The sequence below is a fragment of the Myodes glareolus genome, chromosome 9 (assembly GCF_982192425.1).
Source record: "Myodes glareolus chromosome 9, mMyoGla1.1, whole genome shotgun sequence".
NCBI classification, from domain to species: Eukaryota; Metazoa; Chordata; class Mammalia; order Rodentia; family Cricetidae; genus Myodes; species Myodes glareolus.
The window spans coordinates 66,520,929-66,545,428 of record NC_142034.1 but is presented as its reverse complement, the minus strand read 5'-3'; the positions used below and the strand labels follow the sequence as shown (position 1 = coordinate 66,545,428).

The following is a 24,500-nucleotide window of genomic DNA, read 5'->3' as shown; positions in this document are numbered from 1 at the left end:
GAGAGCCAGTAATATCTAGGCTCAGGAAAGCTCAGACTAAAGGCCAAAGGTTGGGACCAGAACTTCACAAGAGTCTGCTAGGGCCAGGCCTTGAGCTTGGCTCCATGCTTGCTGCTATGAGAGTAACATGGTCCTTGTACTCATCAGGAAACCTGTTGTCTGGAGAGACCAGTAGGTAACTGGGTAGATAATGTGTACTGTGTCCTGAGAGCTCCACTCAGGTTCTGGGGGTCTCCCAAAAAGACATTGACTTTGGCCTGATAGAAGAACTGGGGGCAAGGGTGGGAATGCTGGCTGGTTTGTGAATCTCAGGCAGCCAAGCCCAACAGTCAGGCTAAACTCAGCCTGTTAGGTACTGGTCTGTACGATACAATAACCAGCACCAGGAAATCTTTGACCTTCTATTCTGGTTCCACTCTGGCCACCTACTCCTTCCTGTAGACTTACCAACTAGCCCATCCCATTCCTCCATCCATCCATACTGACCCATGGTTTCAATCCAATATTTCTTCCCCTACCCATTCTTTATGCCGTGGCCCGACAGGGTTGGATCACTATATACCTTCACCATAAAATGTTAGTTACTTTACATGTGGTTGAACCAAGTCATGTTCAACTCAGAAGGTGTTCCAGCCCCTGAGGTTAGCCTTTGTTACAAAGTGTTGGCAGCCCTTAGTTCTTTCTAGAACTGGGCAATACGGAAAATACTTGGTAACCTTTGTACCAGGTATTCATGGGTTTAGCCCTTTTGCTGGTCTGGAGGGATTCCCTGAGGCCTGGACTTTTCTTCCCTCTTCCTGAGTGAAAAATTGAATTTTGGAAATTTAACTGAAGGGGGTGTCTCTAGGCCCTCTTCCTCTAGCAAAGCAGAGCTTTATGCCAGCTGTGGGGTAAGAGGCCGGGTTCAGTAGTCAGTAGTAACTTTCCCTATCTTTTCTTATTTCAGCTGTAGGACTCTGGAGATTTTCTCCTTTCCTGGGGGAAACACCCTGGAGCCCAGTTATCTCTTGTCTGTGGGGTAGTGTGAGGATATGGAGACCTGCTCCCCACAGGTCTCTTGCCTAGGGAACAAGCTTGGGGGTCTGATTTATAATCTGGGGTGGGAATTGAAGCATACTATTCTAGAGAGTTCCTGAAATGGTGATCCTACCTTTTGAAAGATGGCTTGGTGACCTTTTTCATTGCTGAGGGTGAGGGTTATTATTGATAAATACTTCTTGGGGTGGGGATCAAATTGTTGAGTACTTTACTGTGTTCTAGGCATTCTGTATGTAGTGACTTAAATGTTCCAATGGGTCCTTTGACAAAAAATATCATTTCACTTCTCACAGAGGAGGTCTAGACTCAAAGGGACTCTATGTACAGAACTGTGTCATCTGACTTTCCTTGGTGTTTGAGTAAAGGGCCATGCTCTGGGAAGTGGAGGCTCACAGATAGAACCCGCATCAGCCCTGCATTGTAAGCACCTTCCCTCTTCCCAGCCACTTGTTTTTTGTTTCTCTTCTTCCTCTGAAATAATGGACTTTTCCTGTGCCCTCCACTCAAAAACAATCATCTTAAAATAACTAAGTGAAAAGAATTTGCTGTGTGGATAGCTTTAGGAAATGTCCCAGTTGCCCCCTTCCACAAGTATACTATGGCTTGCAAAGTAATGTTGGTATACTCTTGCTATTGTTTAGGGTGTTTTGTTGTTGTTTATGTACTTTTTGTTAAATATTTTAATCTTTTTTTTAAAAATTATGTGTATGTTCATTGCCTGTGGAGACCCAAAGTAGGCATTCAATCTCCCAGGAATGGAGTTAAAGAGACAGTTTATTTTTTGAGTCTCTATATGGGTATTCGGAATTGAACCCGGGTCCTCTGAAAGATCCACTGAGCTCTCTTGAGCCCTTTATTTTATTATTTGTGTGAGCAAAGCATACATGTGAAAGTCAGTTGCAGAAATCTGTTCTCCTTTGGGTCCACTGAGTGGTGGTGCCTTTAATCCTAGCACTCAGGAGGCAGAGGCAGGCAAATCTCTTCCAGTTTGAGGCGAGCCTGTTCCAGGGCTGTGCAGAGAAACCCTGCCTCAAAAGACACCCGCCGCTAGCCAAAAAAAAAAAAAAAAAAAAAAAATGGGTCCTGGGGATCAAACTGAGGTGTCAGGTGTGGTAGTGAGCACCTTTATCCACTGAGCCATCTGACTGACCAGCCTTGTGTGCTTTGTGTTTAACCCAACGCACACATACCACTACTTCCCTAGAGTTGACTCGGTACTTGTCTGGACCTGGTCATCTGAGACAAAAGGTGATTTCTATGTACCCTGTAGCTTCTAATTATTGAGGAGGAAGCTGTGCTAGGGCCTGGGCCTACCATGTCACACTGATCGCTCTTCTCTGGTCCCAGACTATGTTAACTAGTTGGGAAAAATAAGGAAGAGCCGTAAATAACAGAAAGAAGGGACCTTTTACTGGCAGTGGATCTCTGGGAACCCATAGGGTTCCTCATAGGCAGATAGGAGCCTTTGCAAAAGAATAAAGCCTTCTAGTCCTTAGCTGGTTCTATGAAAATCCTCTACATATTTCCTATCTGCAAACAGTGGGATTAGATCTGTCTTATATAGAGCTGTTTTCTTGTATAAGTGACGGTATGTTCTGAGCTTGTCTTGGTTTGGTGGTGGCAAGTGCAGGTTTTAGAAGGCAAAGATCGGAGAGCTGACTTGGTTTGATGCAGGATAACACAGTATCAGCATCAGCACAAAAGAGTTGTTTTTCATTGGAAATGATTTTAGGTGTCAAGTCCTGCTGGACCAGTATTTTGTCTGTTGTTGCCACCTAACCCCTGTACACATGTACGTACATACATGTATGCCTGTGGGTGGCTGGTGGGGGCAAAGGATGATGAATGTATGATTGAGGTCAAATGCAATATAATATTGCCTAGTTCTCGTTCCATTTCTCAAAGAGCACTGGTGGCAGCTCATGAGAACATTGAGGGATTTCCTGGGGTCTCATTCAGTTTCTCCTCCCCAACTCTGAGACTTGTTGGAGTCAGTCTGAGGCTCTAGTTAGGAGCAGGAGAAAAATAGGACACCATAGATCCTCTTGGTAAGCCTTCTGGGGACAGAACTTTCTAACAGACTTCACATAAGACCGATTTAAGACTGTTCTGTGTGATCCAGGAAAGTGTAAGGTCACTTTTCCCCTTATCCCTCAGGTGGATGCCCAGACAGCAGTGAACAGAGTTTTACAGGCTTCCTCTCTGTACTGGAGACAGCTTGTAGTCTGGGATCTGGTTCTGCTGAGATCTCAGGGTGATCCCAGCAGTACTGCTCAGTTTTGAGAGTTTAAAAAAAAATTAGGCAGTGGGGCATACATCTGGAATTTCACCACTTGGCAGTCTGGGGCAGGAGGATTGATGGAACTTTGAGGCTGCTTTGGGATGCATAGCAAGACCCTTCCTTTAAACAAACAAACATTTATTTATTTGCGGGAACGGGAGCTCCATGGCGTGCTTGTGGAAATCAGAAAACAGCTTGGAGTTAAGTTTTCATCTTCTGGGTAGGTGCATTCACCCAGACCAAAAACCTTAAAAAGTGTCTTGAAAACTTTTGCCCCTTTTCAAATACACCTTCAGTATACCTCACTCCTAGTTCTCATGTACTCCCTGTTACGTAAGCTTTATCACTAGCCATGCCCAATAGCTGTTATCCCAGCTCTGGCTCAGTGGGCACTAGCCTGGCCCTGGACTGAAGCAGGTGAAGATCTTTATTCTTTTTGTAACAGTATCACTTTGTGTATCTTTGGATATTCTAGAACTTGTTATCTAGACTAGACTGGCCTTAAATTCTGAGAGATCCTCCTGTATCTGTCTCTGAAGTGTTGACATTAAAGTCATATGTCACCACACTCGGCACAGGTGAAGATTGTAGGTAGCTTATATGGGTCAACCTGTGGGTCACTGGACAGTGGTTTTCTTACAGTGGAGATTTTCTAGTATTCTGCTTCTCAGCACTGGAGAGTGAGGGTACTATGGGCTGGGTTCTACAACCCCAGCTACCAGAAGGCAGGTATCTACCTACCATTAGGGACAGTGGCACTCGTAATGGGCCAGAAGCCAAAAATGCATTGGCCTCCCAGTTAGGAATTGGGCAAGGACACTTTCTGCTCATTAAAGGACTTGGTCTGATGAAGAACCTTCTTGTGAGACCAACTGGGCAGATTTCTGTGCTTGGAGGCTGGCACAGTTCCTGACCTGGAATGGCAGAGTAGGTAAGTGGATGAACCGAATCCCATGGATCTCTAGAAGAAGGAGAGACCCTTGGCTTCCAGAACTGTGTTGGGAAAGTGCGTGTGTTCGCGTATATGGGAGCAAACTAACCAGAGCCACTTCTTTAGAAAAGACATCGCACATTGTGTTCTTTAAAAGTCATCTTTGTCTTTGTAGATACACTCTTCATTTTCTAACACACATCCTTCCAGAGTTTGCCCTGTGGATGTGTGAATGTTCCCGTTCTTATTTGTTTTATAGAAAACATTTAATTTGTGACTTTGATTGTGTTCATCTTCACATAATTGAAGACCATTATATTTTAATGACTGTTGTGAAGTAGACAGACTTAATTTGGTGATTTTAGTACTGTTAGAACTGAAATTGTGCATAACCTTTTTGTCTCGCTTGTATTGCTGGGGTTAAATTTAAAAAATGGAACTGGCTAGGCCTGATGGTGTGCTTGGGAGGCAAAGGCAGGGGGAGTCTCTGAGTTCAACAGCCTGGTCTGCATGGCCAGTTCCAAAACAGTAAGGGCTATACTGTGAGATGCTGTCCAAATAGACATAACTGTAAAGTCAAAGTGGAGTGTATGTTTTCTTTAGGGACAGAGAAGCTGGTTCTTGCCTCAACTATAGGTTAGTGAGGACAAAGCAAACCTTGCTTGGTATGGCCCTGGATTTGTTTACTTATATGTCTTCAGCTTCCCTTTCTCTGTTCATGCAGAAATTTATAGAAGGTTTGATTTCTTTTCCTTATAGATTTTGCAATAGTTTTGGAGGCCTGAGTTAGAATGCAGATTTAACCATGGGCCTCAAGCCACAGTTGGCATCTCATAAGAAATACAGACTTGGACTCTAAGGGCTTTCCCACCTCAGTAGGGCTCCCAGGGGCAACAGAGCTTTCAGCACAAGTTCTTGCCCTCTCTTCAATGGCTCCTCTGGGAACCTGCAAGTACATGATCGGATGGGCATGGTGGTGACACAGGCTCTAAAAAGCTGTTTGCTTTTCTTGTTCCCACAGAACCTTCTGCTCCAGCCAAGGTAGTGAGGGCAGCTGCTCCTAAACAGCGCAAGGGCAGCAAGGTAAGGAGCAGGGTGAGTGATACTTGTGGGTGATTCCTCTTCCTCTTCTTGTAAGCACTTCTGACCCGTCTTTCTGGGTACCTGTGCTTGGTGTCTTGAGTGTACAAGTGGTCCAAATCTCTCAAGAGAAACTAGAGCTTAGGTGCGGGGCTAAATGACCAAGGTAGAGTAACTCTGGGGCCTTCATAGACTGTGCCTTGCAGGTTGGTGACTTTGGAGATGCAATCAACTGGCCTACACCTGGAGAGATAGCCCACAAGAGTGTGCAGGTAAGTGTGGGGAGGGTCTGACAGACAGGTTCAGATGCTGTCTTTATAAACTCAGATGACTTTTGTCCAAGAGCCATAAGTCTTGCCTTTCCTGAGTTTTGAAGAGTAGCAGTTGGCAGGACATTATAGTGTACTTCTGTAGTCCCAAATACTCAAAAGAAGGATGACTGTCAGTCCAAGAGGTCAAGGCCAATCTGGATAACATAGGACCCGGGGCACACACCCTCCTTCCTATCTGAACAAACAAACAGAGACTGGTTATATAAGGAGGGCAGCTGGAGGAATGGCTCAGCGGTTAGGAACACTGACCATTCTCCTAGAGGACCCAGGTTCAATTGCCAGCACCCACACGATGCCTCACAGCTGACTGGACACCCTTACACAGGCAAAACACCAATGCATATAAAAAAAGTTTAAAAGGTGGGCAGCAATCAAATAATTAGGAATGGTAATTCATCATGCGATCCTTTACCTAGTTTCATGATCTGCCAGGCACTGTTCATTTCCTCTTTGCCTTCCAGCGATCTGATCCCCAGAAGTTAGTAGCTCTTGGTGGTTCAGTAAATTAGGAGACAGCTGTTGTGGTTTTCTAAAGTCCATAATTTTCCTTTATGGTGCCAGGATTTTCTGAGTGATGAGGGGATCAGATCAAGCATGGACTCCAGATTGGGAAAGTGTATGTAGCTCCCCTAGACCCTAGCCGAAGAGACTCTTGGTCAGTTCTGTTTCTCTCAGTACGTTTGTTCTGAGCTAGTGACCATCTCAGTGGGTCATATCCTTACTGTAAGGTGGTACAGACAAGCTAGGGTCAGCATCTCTTCCACCCCACAGATTTGGGTAGGCTAGAAAAATGAATTGTTCCTCCTACTTCATGGCACATGTGGCCATGTCTTGTCATGAAAACTAGGCCTTGGGATGTATGCAGTGTGGCCTACCTTAACACCTTCCCAGTGAGCAGGTGTCCTTTTTCAGCCCAGGAGGCTCTAGTATTCACTCTCTCCCTTGCCTACTGCAGCCACAGTCCCACAAGCCTCAGCCTGCCCGTAAGCTGCCACCCAAGAAAGACATGAAGGAGCAGGAGAAAGGAGATGGAAGTGATAGTAAAGAGAGTCCGAAAACAAAGTCAGATGAATCAGGGGAGGAAAAGAATGGGGATGACGACTGCCAGCGAGGCGGGCAGAAGAAGAAAGGTAAGTTCCTGCTTGGGCAGGACGTGGGAGGTGTGGCTGACAGAGCTTTTAAATGACATAAGTCTGGGTGCTGCTGGAGGGTCTTGAGGCCAGGAGGTGACTCACTGCTTGGAACGGCTGTGTTTCAAGCCTTAGAACATCTACTCTTAAATGGACTTTTACATTGCTCTAAGAGTTTCTCAAGCTCGCTGAAATGATACAGGCTTGACTGCTTTCTCTCAGACCCACAGGCCAACCCTGACTCATTCTCATTCTCACTTCAGCACAGCAACCTCTCTCCATCCACAATGGCTCCTTGACTCCTGCCCATTCCACCTAAACTGGTCCTTCACAATTCTCAGTGACATGACACATGTGTAAAGGGAGCCTGGAAAGTTAGTACAGGCGGGTGTCTGGCTCCAGAAAGTTGTTCTTAGACTGAAAACACCGGCCTCCTTATTTTAGAGATTAAAAAGAGGCACACTGTTTGGAAAGAATGTGCCTATGGATACAGATGGATAGTTTGGGGCCAAAACTTTGGGGGAAGGGGGGGGAAAAGCCATGTAGGAGGGGCCTGCCATGCCTCTCTCACATGCCCATGCTGTCCCTCAGGGAACAAACACAAGTGGGTTCCGTTGCAAATAGACATGAAGCCTGAAGTACCGAGAGAGAAATTGGCCTCACGTCCCACTCGTCCGCAGGAGCCAAGACACACACCTACTAGCCGAGGGGAGATCAAAGGTATGCCCTGCCTGCTATGGAGAGCCTGCATTAGGAGGATACACCCAGTTTCACCTTGTGCTCCTTCTCACCACAGGATCTGAACCTGTCACCTACATGCCTGTATCTGTGGCCCCACCCACCCCAGCCTGGCAACCAGAGACCAAACCAGAGCCTGCCTGGCATGACCAGGATGAGACATCGAGTGTGAAGAGTGATGGGGCTGGCGGGGCGCGGGCTTCCTTCCGTGGCCGTGGACGGGGGCGTGGTCGTGGACGGGGCCGAGGACGGGGTGGTACTCGAAGTACGTGAAGCCTCTTCGGGCTCCCGGATGTCCAAGGGAGTGCAGCAGGGGTAGTAGGCGGGAATCTTCTCTCTCTAATGATGCCCATTTCTCCTGTAGCCCACTTTGACTACCAGTTTGGCTACCGAAAATTTGATGGTACAGAGGGGCCCCCGCACCCCCAAGTACATGAACAACATCACCTACTACTTTGACAATCTCAGCAGCACTGAGATTTACAATGTGGACCAGGAGCTGCTCAAGGACTATATCAAGCGCCAGATGTGAGTGTGAAGGCTCTTCTGGTCTATGCTGGAATGGGGCCTAGAACAAGGTCTAAGTGAGCGGTAGTTGTAGTAGCCCTATTTAAACTGTGAAAGAGTACTTTTCTGCTTTCACAGAATTCTGTTCATTACAGACCTAAAACCACATTTACCTTAAGGAAAGGTGAGCAGCCTGGTTCCCTTCTGTACTCCTCTAGTCACAAAGCAGCCCATCAGTAGCATGGTGGATGCTGGCAAGCGTGTCCTTTAACTGTCACTGTGGTCAGGCTCTTTGCCAAGTGATTGCAGGCTCTAACTTTTGCATACTGGAGTCCTATGAACTCCTGTCCCTATTTTATAGGGGAACAGGCAGGCCAGTAATTCCTCCAAAGTCACAGTAAATAACAAAGCACAGGATTAAAGCTGTTTTTATATAAATCTTTTATGCCCCTATTCATACTAACGTGCTGGCTCAGAACAGAGGATATCTTATACAGGGAAACAGGCAGTGTAGGGGTTAGTGTTTTAGGGGACAGAACAGTGTTGGTTGGAACTGAGTTTCAAAGGATTCGTTTGTTGGGCTCACCCTGTGATAGCTGAAATACAGAAAGGGTGATTTGGCTGGGTGGTGGTGGTGCACGCCATTAATTCCAGCACTTGGTAGGAAGAATCAGGCGTATCTTTGAGTTCGAGGCCAGCCTAGTCTACAAGAGCTAGTTCCAGGACAGACTCCAAAGCTACAGAGAAACTCTGTGTGTGTGTGTGTGTGTGTGTGTGTGTGTGTGTGTGTGTGTGTGTGTGTGTGTGTGAGTGTGTGTGATTTGACTCAGAGTAGCAGGGCATCATTTCTTTTCAGCCCTACTCTAGGGGTTCTCAATATTCCTCACGCTGCGACCCTTTAATAGAGTTCCTCATGGTGTGGTAACCCTCAACCATAAAATCATTTTTGTTGTTACTTCCTAAATGTAATTTTCCTACTGCTAGGAATCATAATGTAAATATTTGTTTTCTGATAGTCTTAAGTGACTCTTCTGAAAGGGTCAAATTGTTTGACACCCCCACCCCCCAAAAAAAGGGGTTGTGACTCACAGGTTGAGAGCCTCCGCTTTAAGCTGTACTGCAGGAAAGGAGTGAGAATGCCAGAGACGTGAGGTTGCTGGGGTGGGTAGGAAGCAGGGAAGGCCCATAGCCCTCAGTGATGCTTTTTTTTCCCTACTTAGTGAATACTACTTCAGCGTGGACAATTTAGAGCGAGACTTCTTCCTGAGACGGAAAATGGATGCTGATGGTTTCCTTCCCATCACCCTTATTGCTTCCTTTCACCGTGTACAGGCCCTAACCACTGACATTTCACTCATCTTTGCGGTATGTCTTTTCCCAGGGGTTAGGGTGGGAAAATAAGGTTGTCCTGTGAGTCCTGAGTTGATGGGATGAACTCTGGAAGAACCCCTACTAACTGCATCTACTGAGTCCCAAGGGGCCATCATAGTACAGTGAATACTTCACCAGCACCAGCTACAGCACAAGTCAATGACAGCTGGTCTTAAATGCATACCCCTCTTCTGCTTTTCCATATATACCTTTCAGGTCTTCCTAGAAAATCTAGCATTTCAGTAGCCACAGTATCACTATCACACCTACAAATATTGACAATTATTTAATTACCAGAAACCCCGTTTCAGATTTTCCCTAATTGCTGCCAAACGTTGTTAAAAATGATTTGTAGAGATCAGAGTCCAGATCAGATCTGTGTGTTCACTTGCATCTGCCTCAACCCTTTGGTTCTTCTCTTGCTCTTTATTTGTTGGGTAAATTAGTCCCTGTCTCCTATACAAGACTGCAGGTCCAGTGGCACAGAGGCATCATCCCACATACCCATCTGAGTCCTGAGTTTGGGTAGCTTCGTGTTCTCTTCTAGAGGCATGAGAATTGGGGCTTTAAATGACTAGTGTCTTCTTTTGGGTGACATGTGACAATCTATGTCCTGAGATAAAAACTGCTTTGGTTATTGCAGAGACAATTTCCTTAGGGGCTGCAAAGTAGCAGTATTCTAGTCCTCTCAGTCAACCTTTGCTTAACTAGTTGGAGGAGACACTATGTATCAGTTAGTTGTTCACTTACCAAGAGGTAGAACAGGAAGGACAGATCTAGGAACAACTTATAGAACTCTTGAGTTGGTTCCCTAGATCCTTTAAAGGTAACCGGTATGATTCAGGACTTTTCTCTTTAGCACTATATGATTTTTTTGTTGTTGTCTCTCTCTCTCTCTCTCTCTCTCTCTCTCTCTCTCTCTCTCTCTCTCTCTCTCTCTCTCTCTCGGGGGGGGGGGGTTTGAGACAGGGTTTCTCTGTAACTTTGAAGCATGTCCTGGAACTAGCTCTTGTAGACCAGACTGGCCTTGAAATCAGAGATCTGCCTGCTTCTGCCTCTCAAGTGCTGGAATTAAAGGCATGCACCACCACCGCCTGGCTTTTTTTTTGTTTGTTTGTTTTGTTTTTTTGTTTTTTGTTTTTTTTTTTTGGTCTTTGGCATAGATTTCTAGAAGTAGGGTGACTGATCCAAAGGTGAATGCAAACTAATTTTAAAGACAGTGTATAACCTTTTCTAGAAGTGAATCTTCTGCATTCCCACCCACAATATCTCTGTTCCTCTTCCCTAGACTGTAATGACAATGTTACCACATATTGAGTTTTCCCTTTCTTTCTTTCCCTTGAAAGATTTCAAGAGCTCGCATAGAAAATCACTAAAGGTGCACACCTTTAGTGCCAGCACTTGAGAGGCAGAGGCAGGAGGATCTCTTGAATTTGATGCCATATTGATCTACAAATTGAGTTCCAAGATAGTCTGGGCTGCACAGAGAAGCCCTGTCTCAGAAGAAAGAAAGAGAAGAAATGTAGTCTTCACTTTTGTACCCAGAGATAACAACCCATAATAATTTGTCATGTGCCTCTTAACAACAGTTGTATTATATTGATCTCAGGTTTTCTCAAAATTCAAATAAAAGAATGGTAGTTGCCTTGACCTATTCTTGTCTTAGGATTTAAATGACCATCATGGTGGCAGGTGCTTTTCCTGTGACAGTCACTGTGAACAGCCTTTGCTTCAGTCTTAGACATTGGTCTCCTTTGTGCAGGTGTTGTCTGGATTTCTAGACGTTAACTTGCAGACTTGGTGAATAACTTTGATTTTCATGTTTGTACCTTTTATGTGCCTGTCAGTCAGGTAAGATGTGGCCAGATATTTACTACTGCTGCTGGCCTAAAGCAGGTGTTTAGGGACCTGGTTGTCTCCAGATCTCTATTTGCCGTAGGTGGTCCTCTTCATTCCTGTCGCTCCTCCTCTGCAGGCTCTAAAGGACAGCACGGTAGTAGAGATCGTTGAGGAGAAAGTTCGCAGGAGGGAACAACCTGAGAAGTGGCCACTTCCTGGTCCACCAATAGTGGACTACTCACAAACAGATTTCTCTCAGCTTCTCAACTGCCCAGAGTTTGTTCCCCGTCAGCACTACCAGAAGGAGACTGGTAGGTGTCCCAGTGGTGGCTAGTTACCTTCTTATCCTCCAGTGTGGAGTCGCCGCAGGACTGCCTTGGAAAGGCCTAGGATGATGAAGCCCTGCTTTTCCTCCCTCCAGAGTCAGCACCTGGCTCTCCCCGTGCTGTTACCCCAGTGCCAACCAAAACAGAGGAGGTCAGCAACCTGAAGACGCTTCCCAAGGGCCTGTCTGCCAGCCTCCCAGACCTGGATTCTGAGAGCTGGATTGAAGTGAAGAAAAGGCCCCGTCCCTCCCCAGCACGCCCCAAGGTGGGTCAAGCCTGGCTTACTTCTGAGGGTCTAAGTTGAAAACCTAGGTGCCCTGGATTTTCTGGTGTAGAAATACTGACGCAGCCTGTTTCTATTCTTTGGGGACTCCTCTTAAAATATCCTACTCGATTCATGTGTGACTTTTGACAGAAGACCACACAGCTGTGACCTAGGCTTCTTGTTTGTAACTATTCATTTTTTGTTTCCAGGGCCTTTTGCCCAAATCTGTCTTTGGTCTTCTGTATCTAAGTCCCTCTGGCCTTAGAGTTCGTGGAGAGGAGTGCAAGTCCTGCAGTGATGGCTAGTGACTTTGGGAAGTTGGTGCTTGTATCAAGGTCTCAGTTTCTGTCTTAGGATGAAGAAAGTCAGAGTCAACTACCCTAGAAAGAGGAAAGCAGTATGTGTGTTGACCACAGGGAGATCACTGCCTTCTTTCCAGGCACCAGATTTATCTCCTCTACTCTGCAACTTCAACTCCCTCCTTGGGGAACCTTTGTTCTGGGCCTTGTGAAGTGGCCTCAGGGTTGATCTTGGACTTGTCTTCTATATGATTCTGTCCTTCTGTATGTGCTTGCCACTATGGCTGGCTGTCTCATCTTCTTTCCTTCTCCTGTCTGCTCATTCTCAGACTGTCTCATTGTTCTTAGCTTCAGCCAAGAGAGACATTGTTGAGTAGATAAGCACCTTCCAAGGTCCAGGCTCTGGATGGAAAGATGGGAGGGGGGGTAACTCCATTTCTCCTGCATAGCATATCTTAAACCTTAAAAGACATGGTTTGGAGTTTCTGTGGGAAGTGCTTGTCCCATCAGAGAACTGCCTCTTGGATGTGTACTGTGTGGGAGACCTACTTCTGGTGTCTGTCACCACTGAAATGTTTCACCTTGCCTTTGGCACATGCTGTCTTTTCTGCCTAGCCCTCTCTGTTCCTGCCTGTGTCCTCTAGTGGTCTGTTCCTGGAAGCTTTTCCTAACCACACTCAACTCTCTCTGGTTCAGCACCCTTCTTTTGCTTGCTAGACCTATTTAGAGCCTTTGCTGAACTAATCTACAATGACTGCTGGTTCACTTTCTCCTGCTGAGCTGTGAAGTTCCTAAATACAAGGTCTTGCCCATTCGGGCTTTCATACAGAGCCTGGTACTATTGGATGGGTGCTCACTCATCATACTTTTGCTTCTCTGCTGTGACTGGGATCCAGTCTAAGTAGTGAAGGTACTGAAACAAGGCTATTTTCCCGAAACTTTCTGTCTGCCAAGGTATTAAGTAGACATGATGGAAGGTTCAGCTGTGTTTTGTGTCTGCTTCAACAGTCAGTGTGTAGGCTCTGAAGGTAAACAGAGACAATTGTTTGTGAATGACCGTATAACTGAGTAGAGGAACTGGGCTCCTTTATGAAGCTGAATCCAGAAAGGGTACCTGTTATTTGCTGGTGTCGCCAAGGTTACAGTTGTGATGTTTCTGTACTGAGAGACCAGAGAGCCTCCTGGGCAGTTAGAAAATTTGGTCCAAAGACTCGTGTCAATGCCAAGTCATTCTCCTTTGGTGTCTGTCTCTATTTCAGAAGTCAGAAGAGCCCAGGTTCTCCCATCCAACTTCTCTGCCTCAGCACCTTCCCTCTCAGCAGCTGATGTCAAAGGATCAGGATGAGCAAGAAGAACTAGACTTCCTGTTTGACGAGGAGATGGAACAGATGGATGGGCGGAAGAATACCTTCACTGCCTGGTCCGATGAGGACTCTGATTATGAGATTGATGACCGGGATGTCAACAAGATACTCATTGTCACTCAAACACCACCTTACATGCGTCGGCACCCTGGGGGGGACCGCACAGGCAACCACACTTCTCGTGCCAAGATGAGTGCTGAGTTGGCCAAGGTCATTAATGATGGGCTCTTCTACTATGAGCAAGATCTATGGACTGAGAAGTTTGAGCCTGAGTATTCACAGATCAAGGTGAGACTCAAGCATAGCTTTGGACAAGGGCCTGAGGTTCTTGTAACATGGAGAAGAGGAAGGTTGATTGGCCATGTGACTTTGGGCAGGTACCTTCATTATAGCCTTTTGTCTTTATGTATAAGGGGAAGATTGATGATTGCTACTGTGACAAGAGGAAATATGTATGTGTACAGTGTAAACAGAGGTGACTAACACTCCTAGCTAACCATTCATTTTGATGTCACACGATAGGCTAGACTCTTGTGGAAGATAAAGTAAAAATTTCAATGTTATCTCTAGTCTTAAGTAATCAGATACATAAAAAAAAGTTTTTAGGCCAGGTGGTGATGGTGTGTGCCTTTAATCCCAGCCCTTGGGAGGCAGAGACAGGTGGCTCTTTGTGAATTTGAGGCCAGCCTGGTCTAAAGAGCTGGTTCCATGACAACCAGGGCTGTTATACAGAGAAACCCTGTCGGGGAGTGAGGTGGGGCAAGTCTTTTTAGGAATACTTTTTAGGAAAATGGAGAAAGAGAGGCTCTTGCAGAGGAGATATTTTTGTCAGTTTTGGAGTGGCTGTGTTTGGTACTGGGTGGGCCTAATGGTGAGTTTGTGTAATGAACAAGTAGTGATGTAGAGCTGAATATCAGCTGGCACTGTCCACACAGTTGTTGGAAGACTCAGGAAGTGTAAGAGCAGTCTGATGTCTGGGGAGAGGAAAAAGGTTAGCATTGACCTCTTTGAAATCAGTACCCTCGTGCCAAGGTACCTGGGCTAAGGGATGGTGATGGAGACTAGAATTCTGTGTGTAGACAGGGAAGCTCTCCTCACCAGTTTTCTGCCAATCTTGATTCTGAGCCAGCCAGAGCATCTTCCTGACTAAAAGCTTCCCCATCTACCTCACATCTACAGCAAGAAGTCGAGAACTTCAAGAAAGTGAATATGATTAGTCGGGAGCAATTTGACACTCTGACCCCCGAGCCTCCTGTGGATCCCAACCAGGAGGTTCCTCCTGGACCACCTCGGTTCCAACAAGGTGAGGGGATGGGCACCAGAAGCCCAGTGTGAGTGAGAGGCATTAAGCCCTAGCCAGAGATTTCCCTGCACATTGACCCCATTCTGCCTCTGCAGTTCCTACTGATGCCCTGGCCAACAAGCTGTTTGGTGCTCCTGAGCCCTCCACCATTGCCCGTTCTCTACCAACCACTGTCCCAGAGTCGCCAAACTATCGAAATGCCAGGACCCCACGCACACCCCGGACCCCTCAGCTCAAAGACTCTAGTCAGACATCACGGTTTTACCCAGTGGTGAAAGAAGGACGGACCCTAGATGCCAAGGTAGGTACTTCAGCTGGGTGGAGTCCTGCCTGCTTTTCTGCCTTGTCTGAGCCAACAAAGGGCCAGGATCCGCTCAGGCAGCATCCTCAGGTGAGAGCTCACAAAGTAAACTTGAGTATAGGCATGGTCTGCAGAGACTGAGGAGGGCAGACCAGATGTGAGGCCTCAGTCACGTCTCCCTGCTCTTCCACCTCACCGGTGAGATAATCAGAAAACGCCTTTGTAGTGTTGGAGTTATAGCTCACTGGTTGGGGTTATAGCCCTGTTTTAGTGCGCAAAGCCTTGTGTTCAACCTCCAGTTGTACCAAAATAAGAAAATGCTTTTATACCACTTGTATACTAAGAACTGCTTGGTGTACGTCATAATTGTAGATGTGTAGATAACCGGTTCTGGTTTCATCTTTACAGATGCCTCGAAAAAGGAAGACAAGACACAGCTCGAACCCCCCCTTGGAAAGTCATGTGGGTTGGGTGATGGATTCCCGGGAGCACAGGCCCAGGACTGCTTCTATTAGGTACTATGGCCAGGCCTGTCTGGCTGCCTTTGGGGCACTCACCGCCTGAATCTAAATCCACGCAGCCATGTGGGAAGCGTAGCCCAAGGCCTGAGAACTGGATGCTTCTTTATGTTTTGTTCTTTCATTTTATTTTAAGGTAGGGTCTTAACTGTGCAGCCCTCACTGGCCTGGAACTTAGTTATGTAGATCAGCCTGGCCTTGAGTTCATAGAGATCCACCTGCTCACGAGATTCTGCCTCTCTGTTGCTGAGATTAACGGCATGGTATACCACCATACACTGCCACCATATCTGATTGTAAAAACACATTGTCATGACGAGACTGGGTTCCGTCCCCGGTACCACAGTTCAGTGACTCAGCTACTCAGTGTAGGGCCCAGACACTTTTTAAATTTACTTTTGCCAAATCTTTTTTAAAGTAAGGTCTGGGAGTCACCAGTCTATGTGCTTGGCTTCCCACAGAGATGGTGAACACTAGACATGGGTAAGGATTTAAGGAAAGTATAATACTGTGAGGTCCTTTGGCATTGATAGATCTCTGCCACCCCGAACCAGTGTCCCAAGTCCTCACAGAACTCTCCCAAGGTAACTTACAGCTGGTGGCTATAGTTTAAAGCTAGTACAGTACAAGACTGTGTCTTGGCTGGTAGGTCAGAAGGACCTCTCCTAAACTTAGGAGTGGGGCTAAGTGGGAAATTTGTGCCTGGTGGTGCCATCATTCTTGTGACTTCTATAGCTCCAGCCCTTCCGAAGGAACACCTGCAGTTGGCAGCTATGGCTGTACCCCTCAGTCATTACCCAAGTTCCAGCATCCTTCCCATGAGCTGCTAAAGGAAAATGGCTTCACACAACACGTCTACCACAAGTATCGGAGGCGCTGCCTTAATGGTAAGTTAGGGCTAGCCTAGTCCCTGGCAATGGTTAGGGACTGATCCAGTGCCCCAGAGTATAAAGGCTGGAGGGGCAGGGCAGGCAGCAGTCTACTTTTCCCTCCCCTCCCCTCCCTTCCCCGCCTTGTTTTTGATGCTCATGGTGTTTATTCAGATCCTCTGTAGCTAGCTTTATTGCTACATCTCACTCTATGGTAGAGGTTTTGTAGTGTTTTTCTTTTTAAATATTTTTTTGAGTCAGGATCCACCTATTTTTGAAGACCCTTCTCACTTGAACCTGAATCTCATAGATTTGACTATCCTGGCTGCCTGTTATGCTCTAGGGATCGATCGATCTATCTATCTATCTATCTATCTATCTATCTATCTTTTCTTTCTTTCTCTCTTTCTTTCAAATCTTTTTATTTTGTGTGTATGAGTGTTTTTCCTGTATGCATGTTTAAGGGTTGGATCCCCTGGAACTGTGGTTACTGGGATCAACACTCAGGTCCTCTGAAAGAACAGCCAGTGTTCCCAACCATTAAACCATCTCTCTAGCTCCTGTATATGTTTTAAGATGTATTTTTATCTTTTTTTAAATTTTTTTAAAATATATTTATTTATTATGTATACAGTGTTCTTGGTATTCTGCCTGCGTATATGCCTGCAGGCCAGAAGAGGGCACTAGATGTCATTACAGATGGTTGTGAGCCGCCATGTGGTTGCTGGGAACTGAACTTGGGACCTCTGGAAGGGCAGGCAGTGCTCTTAACCACTGAGCCATTTCTCCAGCCCCCAGGCCAGTCTTTCTAACCAACTTGAACTGCTGTCTCCATCTCCCAAGTGCTGTATTTTATGTATATGAATATTTTACACACGTGTATGTCTGTAACACGTGCATACCTGGTGCCCTTGGAGTCTAGAAGAGGGTGCTGAATCTCTTAAAACTAGAGTTTCAGATGTTGTGAGCCACCATCTGGGTGCTGGGAATCACACTCAGGTCCTCTACAAGAGCAGCCAATGCTCTTATCTGCTGAGCCATCTCTCCTATGGGTATACTTTTATGTTAGCATGCTATACTTGTCAATACTAGTTTTACTTTGTTGAAAAGTGATTTGGGATCACTACAACATGAAGAATTGTATTAAAGGGTTGCAGCATTAGGAAAGTTGAGAACCAGTGCTCAAAGTGATAGCAGGTGAGACTCAGAGCTTGGCAGATGACCAGGTCAGAGGCCAGTGCTGCCAAGGCCTGTGGAATAGGCAGTTCTGAGTGAACAAAGGGCAGTCTGGCCTGACTCTCCTCTCCTGTCTTTCCCATCAGAGCGGAAGCGCTTGGGTATTGGCCAGTCTCAGGAGATGAACACCCTTTTCCGCTTTTGGTCGTTCTTCCTCCGAGATCACTTCAATAAAAAGATGTATGAGGAGTTCAAGCAGCTGGCACTGGAGGATGCCAAAGAAGGCTACCGGTGAGTGGGCCAGTGAGTCAGCTACCAGTGCTGAAATTGGAAATTTAAAGATGAATAAGGTATTTACATACTCAAATTTCAGAGCTTTAAAGGTTATGTGGTGTGTTTGTGCATACAGGTCTCCTTATTACCCCTTGGCTCCCTGCTTTCCTCAGTTTTGCCTTTATGCCACAAGCAGATCTATCTAAATGAGGCCAAGGATGCCTTAGCACATAGGGTAGGCTCTTGACTCCTGTCAAAAGCACTGTGAAACACACAGTGTTTGTAAATGTGGCCAGTCATTCACTGAATTTTTTTTTCTCCCCCTCCACCAAGACAAGAGTTTCTGTGTAGTCCTGTGATGTGTGCCATGCCACCCCCCCCATTCAGTGAATTTCAGTGGGAACTTTTAATAATATAAGCCCACTGTAACAGTAACAGAATTTTTCTGAACCATTTATTTAGAAGTTTGTGTTTTGCTTAATAGTGCTTCTGTGAGTAAGCAGAGTTTCTTTGTGTCCCAGCAGCTACTCCCAAATAGCCACTCAGAGACTTATTAATTAAATGCTCAACCAATAGCTCAGGCTTGTTACTGTCTAACTGTTACATTTTAGGTAAACCCATATTTATTATCTACCCTCTGCCATGTGGTGGTAACTTCTTTCAACACCTTCATCTTGCTTTTTCTCTCTGTGACTGCTTGCAACTCCTCAGACGCCGCCCTTCTTCCAGCATCCTCTGTGTCTTGCTGTCCCACCTGTACTTCCTGCCTGGCTGCCGGCCATTCAGCTTTTTTATTAAACCAATCAGAAGGTGCCTTGACAAAGACACATCTTCACAGTGTGCAAAAAGGCTATTCCGTAATAGCTTTTGACAGTTTTGTGTGCCTGTAAGAAATGAATTTGTATTTTTGTTCATTTCTTTGGTATTGCCTTTCTAGTGGTAAACTTTCTGACTGAAACAAATAAAGAAACCTGCTAATTGGTGTGGTTCAGAGAGCTGGTACAGGGATGGGCACGTGTTCCTGTGAACAGATAGACAGGAAATAATTTTGACTTCATAGACTGTAAGTCTGTTGGGGCTACTCTTCCTGCTTTTGGAACAGAAAGCAGTAGTTAGAGACAGCAAGCCGGTCACTGTGAGTGTAGGATGTGGTGGGCAGAATTGACTGAGCCTTGGCAGATTGAACACTGTGACTCTTCAGGGCTGGTGTTAGTGCGCTGCTGGAGATTTTTGTGTGGGCCTGCCATGTTTCCGGTCTAGGATAGATAGTTCACTATCATAACTGTTCCAGAATTCCTTTGCTAGGCCAGCAAGGTGTGTGCTGTACCACCACCACCACCACCCCATGCTACAGTGTGCGGCATTGTGCCAAGCTCACTAGCTTTTGTCCTCCACAGATACGGTTTGGAGTGCCTTTTTCGATATTACAGTTATGGTCTGGAGAAGAAGTTCCGACTGGACATATTCAAGGATTTCCAGGAGGAGACTGTGAAGGACTATGAGGCTGGTAAGAATCTGTTAGAGCTGCGTGAACCCTCCTGGATCTTGTTGTGTTAAGGCCCCACCTCTCCCTTCATCTCAGCCCAGCTCCCCACCTCTGCCTTTCTTCACAGGCCAGCTCTATGGATTAGAGAAGTTCTGGGCCTTCTTGAAATATTCCAAAGCCAAAAATTTGGACATTGACCCCAAACTGCAAGAATACCTCGGCAAATTCCGACGTCTAGAAGACTTCCGAGTGGACGTGAGTGAAAGCTTCTCTTCTGGCTCCTAATTGTCCTGTAAAGAGCTGCTCCCTCTTGTGAGGTCATGGTGAGAGTGGACAGCAGGTGCTCGCTAGAGTTGTTGGTTCCCAGCCTCCCTCTTGTTGTCCTTCCCTTCGTGTCACAGCCCACCTGCTTCCCAGGCCCGCTACTGCTAGCTTGTGTCAGGACCAGGACCAGCTACCCTGATAAAATGTACTTGTTCCTTCGGGGAAAGTTCAGAAATTTGTAAATTAATGTCCAGTTCTCCATTGTTTGGAACAGTGCCATCCTGTGGTGAGTCTGGGTATTGCTTCTGAATATCAAAGGCTGCCTTTAAAGTCAGCTTAAGTGACTCATGATTGGTACTTGTGCTAAGGGGTGCTGGGAGTGTACCTCAGTGGTAAGGTACATGTTTAGCAGCAGTCAAGGCCCGGGGTTGGCTGACCATCACCAAAGAAGACAAAAAAGACTTTAACCAAAGTTTATAATGTAGCACTCTCTGTTGTTCTCTTGAGAACTTTGAGCAGAAAGTGGTAGGTGTAAGTAAGTAGCAGCAATAGCCGTCAGTTATTTTTCAACTGATACTGTTTGCAGTGCTCAGACTAGTGAGCCCACTGTTCTGGGCTTGTGTTCTTACCCACTCTTGGGGGAGGAGAGTATGTTCAGAGAACCTGTAGGTAGCTGGGTACTTTTGGTGACCTTTAGTTAGGGCAGACAGTCTTCATTGTTGACTTGTGGGCTTAGTAGGGCTGGAGTAAGACAGTCCCAGTGTATGTGGCCCTGTGGAGCAAATACATGCACCATGCTGTATGCCACATGCCACACAGATCATTTCTTAAGTAAGAGACCCCTTCAAAGAAGGGGACAAATAATTTGTAGGATCAAAACCTGGTCTTTAGAATATAGGCCTAAATATAGGAGGTCTTTGACAAATTACTTGATCTGTTTGGTCAGTTAACCTTATTTCTGGTAGTGCAGCATGAAAGGACAGGATGAGCCCTACTTCATTTGTAAACCAAACATTGTCTACATTCAGAGGTCCATGGAAAGGAGGCCTCTGATTGGTCCTGGAAAGTGGTGTGACTAGTACTCTCTCTGACCACTTGTGACTCCTCTATTACAGCCCCCCATGGGCGAGGAAGGCAACCACAAGCGACACCCAGTGGTAGCAGGAGGCAGCGGTGAGGGCAGGAAGCGGTGCCCTTCCCAGTCTTCCAGCAGGCCTGCCACTGGGATCTGCCAACCCCCTACGACACCTACTGGCCAGGCTACTCGGGAAGATGCCAAATGGACAAGCCAGCACTTGGACACACTGACTTTGGGAAAGTGAATGCCCAGAAGCCCCCTGGGGTTTGGGATAGAAGGGGTGGGGTGGGCGAGGATCCATGGGGGTGCCCAGTCCCAGAAGAGTGAACAGAGAAGGAACAGGCCTGGAGTTACTAGAATAGGCCTTTGCACTAAGTAGCAGTGTACACCATTTGGGCTATTAGTGGTGCCCCTGGGCAGGAGCCTCCAAGTCCCCCCTTCCCCTCCTGTCTCCATGACTTCCATCTTAACTTCTAAGGGGGGAGGGGAAGGGGGAGATTTTTTATATATATATATATATATATATACATACATATATATATATCAAGTTTTAAATTATTGATAGTTTGTCTGGATTACCAAAATCACTCTTCAGCCCTTTCTTGCGGCTGTTAGCCGACCTGTGTCCCTGCCTCTTCCCGCTCCCCTCAAGCCAACTATGCAGCCCACCAGAAGACTCTGGCGGTGCCCATGAGCCCCAGAAGCACCAGCCCCTTGATCAACTGGGGTTTGCCATCACCGTGTCCCCTGCTGTTCCGCATACCCTTCTGCCACCTCTGGGGGAAGGAAACCAAAGGATCTCGGAGTGGGGGTTGGGGAGTTTTAGCCTCTCCTGCCCTCCCCCCTCCCCAGCCCAGAGACGCTGCTCACACCAGAAGAGACTATTGAAAGATGATTTATTTTATTTTTCGTCTGACCTTTCCATCCTTGGGAAAATAAAACAAAACAAACAAACAAACAAAAAAACCAAAAACAAACCCAAAACAAAAAAAACCAACAACAAAAGAAAAAAGAAAAAAAAAGACAAAATCGACCATAAAAAAAAATAACAAAAAAATCAGAGCCTACCTAATCCATAGAAAGTGATGTCTTACCCCTCCTTGGAATTTTTCTTCTGTTCTGTTTTTGAAAATAATATTTTTTTAAAAGTTGCCTTATTGTGGAGCGGGAACCTGAACTAATGCCCAAATGCCTGTTTTCCTCCTCGAGCCTCCGAAGAGCTCCACCTGCCTGGAATACCCCTGGGCTTGAACTAACTAGAATTTTCCTCGGGACTGAGTTGCATGTATGGGGCCTCCCACCTGGAGGCAAGAGAGTTGGGGACAGCTCAACCAGAGCTGTGCCCAGGACACCCCTGCTGTTTCATCGTCTCAAGCTGATGTCCTGTGTCTGCACACTGCTGCCGCTGTCCTTGTTCCGCTTGCTGTCACCTGACCAGGCTCACCCTGCCCTTCCTCGGAACCCCAAGGCCAAGTTTGCTTCAGAGTTGGTCTTGTCTGGCACATACTTGTCCTCAGCCTGAGTGTCTCCCCAACCACAAGGAAAGGAGGTGAACGTCCACTGATGGCCACAGCTTAGATCTGTGTCTAACCTCGAGGAGGTTTATCTCACAATGTGGAGAAAGGTGCCATTCTGCAAGGGTCTGGTGTGATCTTCCCATCTTAATACCCCTACCACCCCCAGCAAGCCATCTCTGCCCACCCTCTAACTGACCCTGCCTGGGATCAAGGGGTGAGAAGAACCGAGGGCTGGGGGATCCTGCCTTTCGGTGAAGTCCTGTGGCAGGAAGGTATATGCGGACATAGAGTATACCTGACTTCTCTTTTTAAGCCACCGTCTGCCTGAGCTGCCCTGCACACGCTAGAAGAGTGGCTGGAGGCTGCTGTCATCAGGAGCTGGAGGGAGGGGGGTGATGAAGAAACGAGCATACAAGCTGGGGGAGCTGAATGCTCACCCTCACACTGGGATCCAGGCAGTGCAAGGGGAGGGGCGTAATCTTCTTGCTCAGTTATTGAAATTTGTTTGATCCTCCTCGAGCTCCTCTGTTGTCCCAAAGGCTGGGACTAGGACACAGCATCCCAGGCTGGCAAGAACTTGCCCTCTGTCTTTGGGTACCCTGTTGATTTAACTTGTGCCCTGACCCACTCTGCCCTCCCGGTGCTTAGTATGTGCAAATCCCATGTCAGCTCCTGTGACTTAGTTATCTCAAACGGTATAGGAACAGGATTTGCTAATGGGATCTGAGACCTTCCCCAAAGTCTGGTACCTGCCCTATGGTACACCTTCACCAAATAGTGGGCTTCCTTTCCTTTCCCCTTTCCTTTCCATGCTCAGCCCTGTACTGTATCCAGTACCACAGAACCTCAGGGCTTTGAGGCCCAGGGTGGGGGAAAGTTGTTCCCATTTAGACTATCCAGGCTAGGTTTGCCATCTTCCTGATCCTCTCAGGCCCTCTGAGGGAGGAAACCCCTTTGGGGCAGGAAGGCAAGGCTATCATCTCAACACAGGCCGAGGAGGGGTGGGAGTGTGGTGTGTGTGTGTGTGCGCGCGTGCATGCGCGCATGTGTGTGTGTATTTGTTGTGACATGTTAGGAGTTGACGTTGCAGAGTAGTTTACATCTTCACTTTCTGAAGACACTTGAATTTAGGACCGATGTATCTGTGACAAGTATTCCAGGAGTGGCAGGGGCCACCAGAGCAAGCCACTTCCCCATCACCATCTTCCCATGGGATCCAAGACCTGAGATAGAGGCAGCCTGCCAAACTGAACCTCCTTCATCCTCTGCCTGTACAGGGTTGGTCATTGGCCTGGGCCCAGCAAGGGGCAAATTGTGTTCTGCCCTCTGAGCCTCAGAACAAATGCACTACTCGAAGAGAAGGCTGCATGGCCCTGCTCTAGCCTGGACCCCAGGTTCAGACAGAGGCGCTGAGCCCCGTGTCAGATTGTTAAATGGTTTTGTTCTGTTGCTCTTTCCCACTCCTTTTTGATGACATTTACAAAGGAAAACAAGCTGCTTGCAAGGTCTGGAAGCAAGGGAAAGGGTATGAAGACAAGGCTAATGGTGGAGTGGACCGGAGGCTTGGGTGACCTGGTTCTTTGGATGGGAGCCCCAGAATACCTCTCTTGTTAAAGGGCCCCTGGACTCCCCAGCCCCACTCTCCAGCTATGGTGATGCCAGAGGCAGAAGAGAACTCTCAGCTCAGTTCTCACAGGAGAGGAAAACTCGTCATGGGCTTTTAAGAGAAGGTTCCACCTTACGCTCGTACATTGTCTTTACCATGTGCTAGGATATCACATTCAACAGGACAAAAAAAATGTAAAATACTTGAATGAGCTTGTATCATAACATTAATATTATTGAGAGTGTCTGCTTCCCAGGCTGAAGTGATTCATTCATTATTCTGGTCCTGCTCTAGTCCTTTGTAATTGGTGGTAATTATTATGCTTTTCTTTTTAATACAAAAAAATGTATAAAAATAAAAACTTGAAAAGGCAAAAAAAAAGAAAAAACAAACCAAACTCGTTGGTCTCCCATCTGAAACACTGCTATTGGGTGTCAGAGTGCAACCTGGTGTGTGTCCCCAGGTAAGAAACCCACACTGTCTCTGCATTCTGCATGAGTACAGGGTTTTTTTGTTTGTTTTGGGGGTTGTTGTTTTTTTTTTTTTTTTTGAGTTTCTTACTGTCAGGTGGGTGGGTGAGTGGGTGAGGTGGGTGATAACTGCGACCA

At 46.6% G+C, this 24,500-nt stretch overlaps 2 protein-coding genes across 3 annotated transcripts in view; both read left to right on the top strand.

Annotated features, from left to right (window-relative positions):
* The window catches only part of LOC148120957 (la-related protein 1-like), a 31,754-nt gene extending 24,906 nt beyond the window's left edge, over positions 1-6,848 (top strand). The window contains exons 2-4 of the mRNA XM_087909581.1: positions 5,272-5,333; positions 5,537-5,602; positions 6,618-6,848. Coding sequence (XP_087765707.1) covers positions 5,272-5,333; positions 5,537-5,602; positions 6,618-6,848 — 359 coding nt within the window. The remainder of the gene's footprint in view (positions 1-5,271; positions 5,334-5,536; positions 5,603-6,617) is intronic.
* Positions 6,849-7,383: 535 nt separating this feature from the next.
* Larp1 (La ribonucleoprotein 1, translational regulator) lies at positions 7,384-24,280 on the top strand. Of its 2 annotated transcripts, XM_085694972.2 has the most exons (15): positions 7,384-7,512; positions 7,589-7,795; positions 7,895-8,058; positions 9,258-9,402; positions 11,384-11,558; positions 11,669-11,838; positions 13,397-13,789; positions 14,681-14,804; positions 14,900-15,105; positions 15,514-15,620; positions 16,359-16,510; positions 17,815-17,959; positions 19,339-19,448; positions 19,555-19,682; positions 20,807-24,280. In XM_085694972.2, exons 2-15 carry the CDS (start codon positions 7,709-7,711, stop codon positions 21,011-21,013), a joined length of 2,313 nt encoding a protein of 770 aa, XP_085551098.2. In that variant the 5' UTR covers positions 7,384-7,512; positions 7,589-7,708; the 3' UTR covers positions 21,014-24,280. The 2 variants fall into 2 exon arrangements, with proteins under 2 accessions (XP_085551098.2, XP_087766743.1); XM_087910617.1 differs by lacking the exons at positions 7,384-7,512; positions 7,589-7,795; positions 7,895-8,058.
* Positions 24,281-24,500: the final 220 nt, after the last annotated feature.

Bases quoted from the DNA above. Each gene is read 5' to 3' on its own strand.
- Larp1 (XM_085694972.2), top strand. From the start codon at position 7,709: ATGGGGCTGGCGGGGCGCGGGCTTCCTTCCGTGGCCGTGGACGGGGGC. The intron at 15,106-15,513 runs GTAGGTACTTCA...TCATCTTTACAG, and splicing joins GACGGACCCTAGATGCCAAG to ATGCCTCGAAAAAGGAAGAC. The intron at 19,449-19,554 runs GTAAGAATCTGT...CTTTCTTCACAG, and splicing joins TGTGAAGGACTATGAGGCTG to GCCAGCTCTATGGATTAGAG.